The sequence below is a fragment of the Muscardinus avellanarius genome (assembly GCF_963383645.1).
Source record: "Muscardinus avellanarius genome assembly, chromosome: 11".
NCBI lineage: Eukaryota > Metazoa > Chordata > Mammalia > Rodentia > Gliridae > Muscardinus > Muscardinus avellanarius.
The window spans coordinates 31,330,583-31,339,612 of record NC_137797.1 but is presented as its reverse complement, the minus strand read 5'-3'; the positions used below and the strand labels follow the sequence as shown (position 1 = coordinate 31,339,612).

Genomic DNA, 9,030 nt, shown 5'->3' with positions numbered 1-9,030 from the left:
TAGAGAACATGACATATAACAAAGACAGCTACAAAATAATGATGAATTATAAATATATCTGTTTGTTATTTAATATTAAATTCACATAACTCTTTTTATAAAGTATTTGATTCGTTTCATCCCCATTCTTAAGCTAAATAGAAAACTTGAAGGTCTAAAAGCCATTCAGCAATCTTTGTTTATTTCATCATAATTACAACAAAAGAATATTACAACTTTTAAAACTTTTTCCATATCATTCTTCCTGTTTGATTGCTTTATTTGTATTGTAAAGATAGTATCTGCATACATATTTAGAATATACACGAAATGTGCTTTTTAATGCATAGTAGTGTAAATGCATTGCTTGATATTATGTAATCAGACATGAAACAGACAAAAATAACTATCTTTGAGTTGATAAATTATCTTAACTCTGTGTCTGTGTTTTAAAAAGCATCTTCAGAGAAAAAATAAACTACACAAAAGAAAATAGTGGCCAAGAGCAAATGGAAATGTTAATTTTGTCCTAAATCTATGAACAATAACCAAATTTCATATGAGAAATGTTATCTTATTAATCCACCTTTAGATCTGGTGAAAATATATCTAAATAATGATAGCCTGAAGAAGCTTAAAGCATGTCATCAAGTCCATTGGGATTGGTGGCTTGATTTCATTTCCATCTAGACGTAAGTAGCTCAGTTGAGGCCCATGAATGAAGGCATCTTGTTCAGCACGCAGTGAGGTCGTGGTAGGACATATTACAGAGACATTCACACCTGTAAAGATAAAGGGAGCCGGAATGATTGCATTGAAACTCAGGAAAGACATGAGTTCAAAGACCAAGAAGCTGTTGCAGTGGTCCAAATGGAGGACCCAGTGGCCTGATGTATAGAAGTGGTAGAGACAAAAATTATTTTTTGCCTGACTATGCACAAAGGTATTTTTCTTCTTTAATAAAAGTAACCCAACATAGGTACAAGTCATCTCACGCATGTTCTGAAATTCTTAGTTCAGACCACTATAAAGAAAATATTAAGAACTTTGATGGAAACGAAGGGGCTGTGTATACTTTTTCTCCCTAAGTGTACAGGTGAAATGAAGCATGCTTAAATCTCTATAGGGTGAGACAGTATTCAGAGAATTAGAAGTGGAGACAGTTTAGAACTGATATTAAAAGTATGGGTAGATGGATAGAGGAGTGCGTGGAATGTCAGTCTAACAAAAGAAAAACAATAGAGAAAACAAATAATACTTCACAAATAAATATGTATATTTATTTAATTGGGAGGGAAACATTCACCAAAAATTGAATTATAAAGAATTCAAGCCAGAAAATATCCCACCAACCTTTTCACATGGTTAACATAGTGGAAATTATGCACCTGCCTTGGAATAGAGCCCTTGGCACCAATGACCATACTGAGATTTAGGAGGATCCTTGAGACAGAAGGCCTGTTAAACTAGCAAAATTCAGAGAAGTATTGAACAGCTAATCTTGACCACGAATCCACATACTGTATTGTTTTTACATACCTTTCTAGAGCTTCTTTGAGCTTGAGATCTTGCCTGATTAAATGCACCTACCTTGGGCATCGCCTCTCCTCTGTAAGCTACTGGTGCATACAGATTGATGTATTATTGATGCTTTAAGCAAAGTCACTTTGTTCCAACCTTATGCCTTTTAGCGAATTTAACTTTGCAAAATGACTTGTAGATGTATAGCAGTTTGGTGGCTATCAAGTTAATGTTCTCATACATTATCATTTATCATCACACACAGACTTTCAAGCAATATTTGTTATGCTCCCCACCTAGGCATTGTGGAACAGTGAGGTGAGACTAATCTTTTTTACTACTTGGAGTCTATTGCCCATAGGAGAGAATGTGCCCCTTTCAATGTGCAATTTCATATTATTTTCACCTTCATACCCCATAACCAATTCATATCTGAATAAATTAAGTATGAGAAATAAGTATTCTAAATATATTTACATTTTTATAGTACTGGAGGTAGAACCCAGGGGCAGTCTATCTCCAAGCTATACCTCTAGCCCTATTTTTTAAATTATTTTTGAAACGGGGTCTCAGTAGGTTGTGGAGTGCCTCCCAAAATATATGAGGCTGGTCATGAACCTATGATCCTCCTGTCTCATCCTCCCAAGTGCTGGGATTATAAGCATGCACACACCACCTCACCTAGCTATATATTTAAATTTTTATAAATTAATTATAGTGTTTCTCAGAGAATGTCAAGATGAAACTATTTTAATAGATAAAATTTTAACCAAATTTTAATCCCTTTAAAATTTTTCAGAAGAAATAAATATTTCTATCATATCACATGGGAAAATTTTACAATCTGGCAAATTTTGAGAACTCTTCATATAAAAGTCTGCTTTTTGGAAGTCATTCTATTAACCACTAGATTCTATGGCAAGAAGAACTAAATGCTTTACCAGTTATTAAACACAGTGTGATAAAATTATAAGCCAATTTCTGTTGCCAAGGAAATTCTAATTTTACGTTTATTTCTTTAGACTATAGAAAGGACCACATCTGATATCTATATCAAAGGAAATAATTCAATATCTGTTTTGATGTGGTTGTTTTTCTATTTGTAATTTTTAAATTCTTATATTTGGGGGCCTGAAGGAAAGTATGATTATTATACTATATGAGTGAAAATAAAATTTCATCTCACTTCTAAGGAGAAGTTCTTGACTTAGGTTCTGGTTAACCTCACCTAGCTGAGCTTTGATTTCTCTTTTGCAGAAATTTTTAGAAATATCATACAAGGCCTTGAGAGGATTGTGGTTCTCAAATTGTGGACCAGCAGTCTCAATGTTACCCACAAATTAAATTGTTAGGCCTCACTCCAGACCTTAGTCAGAAACATTTGATGTGGGACCCAGAAACCTGTATTTTACAAGAATTACAGGTGATTCTGATGTGCACTAAGATATGAAAATAGTTGAAAACTAGAAATATCTTGGCAACCACTCTGGAAAACCTCTCTGAAATGTCGGCTGAGGAAGGACAGAGTTATCTGCTACTTATCTAAGCTTTGAATATTGCTACCTCTTTCCCAAACACCCTCGTTCTCAAATCCTCAGGATGAAATCTCCAGTTCTCAAAAAAGTGTACCTTTCCCACACTAGTCGTCTGTGTGATTTTGTTGCCCAGTGAGAAACATACTGGAAGAAGAATAGAACAATGAACAATCATCATGCAAAGAATTTCAAGTTTAAATTAGTTTTGATCCTGCTATCTTTTGCTTCAGCTAAATCCATTCATCTACTAACATTTCCTTTTCTATTTCATCCTTTCACTTGACTACAGAATTGAACACTATGTTTTTCACCATGGAAAAATAACGGCTGTGGTGGCAGCCTGCCATTTAATTCCTGGATTTTATGTTCCAGTACACTGTTACAAAAAAAAAAAAATCGTGAATACTTGATCAGTGCCCAGTGGAAAATATTTATAGAGGTGATATGTTTATATGCTTGAGGAAAATTTAGTGCACAGTAACCAGAAAGCACAATCTTCTGACAAATATTTGGATTACTTTCTTAAAACCATTTTGATTGAACGTCACTTTAGGAATGCATTTTCTAAGGTTGTCTCAGAAATTTCACCAGGGATTTATTGTTAAAGGGCTTGTACCGGGGTTGAAGATTCACAGAGAGAGATGCTGTGGTGAGCATTGGTACCCATGTGGTTGGATCAAGGTAGTGCCCACTTCTATACCAGGTGCAGCCTGACCTTGAACATCATGGTGAAGAGGTCAAGTCTGACTCTAATATTTCTACTATTAACTTCCTGTAACCTTTCTAAATTTGATATCACCTTTGTATATAAGGACTTTATGTTCATCTTTCACTCCATTACCAAAAGCTATATTCAAGAATGGGGAGGATATACTACCTTGTGAGGTTGCCACTAAATACCAATAAGTTGCCAGTGTCCAGTGCACTTATTTCCATATCAATTAAGTAAAATATTATACTGTAGCAGTAGTTCTGGGTGTGTGGTTCTTAGAGCATCAGCAGCAGCTGCTTCACTGGGGACTTGTTAAAAATGAAAAACCTCATCCAGGCTTGGTGGTACACAGTTGTAATTCCAGCATTCGGGAGGCTGAGATAGGAGGAACACGGTTTATGGATAGCCTCATTTACTAATTAGTGAGGCCCTTTGCAACTCAACAAGACCCTGTTTCAAAATTAAAAAAAAATTAAAAATAGGGCTAGAGGTGTAGCTTGGAGGTACAATGCCTCTGGGTGTTCCATCCCCAGAACCAAAAAATAAAAAAAATAAAAATAAAAATAAGAAAAAGAAGAGAAATAAATGAAGACTCCCATTCCCAACCCAGACTTATTAAACCAAAAACTAAACAGGTGGAGCCACCATTCTGTACACAGTCAACTTTGAGCATCCCAGTCTCATTTGGGGAACTTATTCTAATTAAGAAATTTCTGGAATAAGTTGCCCTTTAGTCTTTAGGACAGAGTTTCTTCATAATATCTCTCTTAAATCAAATTCACTCTATTTATGAAGTTCTCTGTGCCTAGCATACTTTATTAAAACAAATCTACCTATGGAGACAGAAATACTAGAATCTCCACGAGTAAAAGAAGATATATTTCATCTCTTTCATGGATAGTAGTCCTCTGTATATCATTAAGGTCCACTTTTCAGTCTCGAATTAGAAGATTTGGACTTTTTGGTTCATAAAGACTATGAATAGATACAATTTAGCAATGAGAACTGAAAATACATTTAAAATATCTAAGAGCGTATTAGTTGTGGCAGTAACTCAATTGGTCTTCTTAAAAAAAGATGCATACACATGCAAGGATGGGACTATGCTAGTCAAAGGCACATGTTAGGGTTTACTTACCTTTAATTTTGTTGTGATCAAGATGAAGGTGCTGCAGGTGAGCATTAATTCGGGGAAACTTGGTGAGTCGATTGTGAGACAGTTGAAGGTCTAGAATTGATGACACATCAAAACCACTTGAAGGGAGACCCGCATCTGACAACTTATTGTGGTTTAGCCTCAGGAAGGCCACTTTAGGAATCACATTAAAGTAATTTTCTGGTATTCCTTCAATAGAGTTGTTGTCCAGAAAGAGTTGCATGGTGTTGGCTGGCAATCTTGGTGGCATGTTCCTCAGAGCATTCTTGGCCATATTTAGCTGCATGAGGTTCTTGAGTCCTTTGAAAGTGTCTCTTTGAAAGGCATTGTCTAATAGTTTGTTGTGCTGCAGATCAAGAAGGGTCAAGTTCTCCAGATTGCTGAAGGTGCCTTGAGGAATTCTGGACACCTTGTTTCTGGCTAACTGCAATTGTTCTAAACTTCTTGGCAATGGAGAAGGCACTTCCTCTAGTTCATTATCTTCCAGAAATAAGAAAAGCAATTTCTTCAGCTGGCTCAGGGCTCCTTTTTCAATCCCATAGTTGGTTATTTTGTTCTTGTTTAAGTTTATCCATCTCAATTGGGTGGCATTTTCGAATGGCTTCTCAGGGATGGTTTCTATCAGGTTGTTTTCAAGATAGAGATACCAGATTCTTGAAGGAATAGCAGGAATTTCCTTGAGACCTCGATTTTCACAGTATAAAGCAGTCGGGAAACTGGGGGGACAGAAACATTCCCTGGGACAATCGAAGTCATGCATAGACCAGTCATCTGGCTCATGGACCTCGTAGACCTGTCTCATGCTTTGAGTCCACACAGTATCTGTTATGAGTAGCACCCACATGATGAGACAGACTCTGGTTGCCATTATAGTACCTGGAGCAGTAAGAGACACAGCTGTTAAATGTTTAAGAATCTTGCCTCTTAGATAATTTTATGCATCAATTTGATCCATAAGCATTACTTCTTCAGGGCAGAGTTGAAGATTTTAGCATTTCCCTTGATATCAATTAATGCACATTTATTTATTAGGCACCATATGCAAAGCATGTTTGCAAGCATTGAAACTAATTTACCAACTTGTGGCTCTCTAGTTTTAACCCAATCACAGTGAAAGCTCAGAAATGGAAACTGAATTTTAGCAGTGCTAAGTGCTTTTCCATTTCAAGCTATTTAATTCAAGGAACTTAACTCAAACCAGTAGTTGGATATAAGAATACGAAAAAAGTGATCTTTTTAATAATCCAAGTTTAAAGCCTGTATTGTCCTAAAGATATAGGCATATGCTTTTGCTTTTACTGTTACTCCTAAATGAGAAGAACATCTGGGGAGATTTTCAAGGATCTTTGCCCCTTGAAAAAGGAAATGAAGAGTTCAAATAATGCATTAACAGCTTGTTGTGAAGAAGGCTCTAGGATCTGAAGAAAGGTGTGGGATTAATCTTTTATTCTGTTGCCGAACTTCTCAGGTAAGTTTTATTTTAAGGGGAAGAAGACTTATATAAGTATAGAATAAAGTTGTTTAAAAAGAAAATTGAGTTATAAACTCTATTTTATTTATTTATTACTTGCTTTATTTATATATAATATATATGTATCTTATATAATATCTTATATATACATATATGTACATGCATACCTATATGGTGAAGGGAGAATTTATTACATAGAGTTGATCATATTTCTTATATTATTATGGTGTATATATATTCAACTGTGGCATTATTACATTTAATAAAAAATAAAGCACAAATATACTTGTTATATATAGATAAATTCATATTCATGTCTTCAGAATGGATAATTACAATAAATACTGATGTATGATAACACCTAAAAGACATAAATCCACCTCACTGAATATCATTGGAGACTATGGCTACAAAAATCTGTTTTCACGGAAAAAATATATGCAGAATATATATTGTAAAACATATTTATAACATATATATGTATTATATACATATAGAAAAGTAACATTCTGATCAGTGCACATTTACAAACCAACTGATAGCAAAGACAAAACAAATTTTACAAATTGTTTTGAAAAAGATAAAATCAGTTATTTATGCAATGCTGATCTTTCAATTTTGCCATAAAATTGCAGAAAATGACAAGAGCCGAGCTGTTTCTGCAAGCTGTTAGATTTCTTATGATTGCAGAATGAGGCTCTGGCCATCTTCCAATAGCAACATGTTATTTCTTTTTCCGAATATGGGGATGCTTTAGTTTTTGAAATTGTAACTCTACAGCTGATGAATCAGAACTCTGAATTCTTAACTTTAAGGGTTTTAAAAAGTAAAACAGTTTACCTTGCCTTCCAGGAATATACAGTTGAGTCCTGTATCTGAGTCTGCAGTTTGCTAAAAATCAGTTGAGAAAAAAAAAATACCTAAAAATTTGTTTTTACTTGATGCTATCAAGACTTCTATGGTACAAAGTAAAACCTACTCTGACCAGTCACCATGAACACCTTTTGATATATTATTTTCATTTTGACAGGGCTTCAGAAGACGACTTACCTCAGGCTTCTTGGACCTTCTTCTTCTTTTTCTATTGGTCACTGCTTGCTCACAGTAATAGATTGACCCACACTCCACTGTTGTGTTTTTATGAGTCCTCCTGAGTATATATGCACCAGTGGCTCCAACTTTAACCCTTCCAACAACCACAGCACCTCAATACCTAGGCAGCCCAGCAAGAACTATAATAATAATTCAGGGCGATTTTGACTCCAAATTCATAGCTCCAAAGATGTGGTCATGCATTGTTATCTAGACCTGATCCACCAGCAGGCAACTAAAGGCAGTTTTAATTTCAACTACAAGAAAAAGATTTTAAAGCATTTTTTTCCCTAAATGATCTCTTTAAAAAAAATACAATAAAATTAAAGCCAATGTCTTTTATTCATTTTGCTATTGATATAAAACAGATGCTAGAATGTATTTGATTAAGAGAAAAAGAGATAGAAAAATATATTTGAAACATTTAAAAATGTTATCTGAAAGCCATACCTGATTTTGGCCCTAAACATGGTAATAAGCTTGGTATTATGGAAGTTTTTTGTTTCTCTATTTTCTATTTTTTAATAATTTAATCCAAGTAATTATTTAAGTGGAAGTATGCTTATTCATTATAATATGAAAGATGTTTTTAATTTAGTGCCTTTTAAGACATTCTGTTATACTGGTTTTTTTTTTGTTTTTTTTTTTTTTTTACTTTAACACTTAGCTAATGCATCTTCCATTACTCTTATTTAAAAAAAAAAAGGTAGGTCTCAAAGACAGATGCAAATTTTTCATTCAGACAATATTCTTTTGATTGATAGTAATAATTTGCTTTTCAAATATATATATATATATATATTGCATTCTATGGTCAAGGAATTAATTTATGTGACTCATGCAACACTGCCTACATGAATCTTATCAAAGACAGAACATAGCGGGGCATTGTGGCGCAAGCTTGTAATCCCTACTCTTGGGAGGCGGAGACAGGAGGATCACACAGGTTCGAAGCGAGCCGTGCTGGCTTAAGAGACCCTATTTTCAAATAAAAATATAAAAAGTAAGTCTGGGAGTTTAGCCCAGAGGTAGAAGGGCTTCCCAGAACCCCAATACCATAAAAAAAAAAAGAAAAAACATAGTAAAGAAGAGACAACACTGAATTGAAGAAGCCTTTCCTGCATCACATCTTTCCTTCCTCCTAACCTTAAACATGTCAACAATAGTTCAGTTTTAGCAGACTTATAATCGCAGTATTTGGGAGGCTGAGACAGGAGGCTCGAGGCTCGAAGACAGCCTTGGCTACAGTGAGGCCCTTTGCAACTTAGTAAGATCCTGATTCAAAATAAAGAATAAAATAGGGCTGGGTGTAGCTTGGAGGTAGAATAGTAAAATGCACCTGGGTTCCATCCCCAGAAACCCCAGAAAAAAAAAAAAGCTCAGTTTTGTCATCTGTTTAGTAATGGGCTAGCTCACTGTGTTAGCCCTAGTGTGTCATAAATGATTATGAAAATATTAGATTCTCTTTGGTAGTTGGTGCTACACTCTCACATGAAAATGCATTCATCTTACAGGGTTTTTATAAGCTTAAATCTAGTCCAGGCATATTTCTTTCTAGCTCTAC

The 9,030-nt window shown here is 34.8% G+C and overlaps 1 protein-coding gene across 1 annotated transcript; it reads right to left on the bottom strand.

The window, feature by feature from the left end:
* Window positions 1–588: 588 nt before the first annotated feature.
* Window positions 589–7,260, bottom strand: KERA (keratocan; the record flags this gene model as incomplete). The annotated part of the gene is made up of 3 exons (XM_080706357.1): window positions 7,215–7,260; window positions 4,886–5,779; window positions 589–761 (listed from the first exon to the last, which is right to left on the bottom strand). The coding sequence occupies exons 2-3, from the start codon at window positions 5,769–5,771 to the stop codon at window positions 589–591; spliced, it is 1,059 nt and encodes a 352-aa protein (XP_080562483.1). The 5' UTR covers window positions 5,772–5,779; window positions 7,215–7,260.
* Between the last annotated feature and the right edge of the window lie 1,770 nt (window positions 7,261–9,030).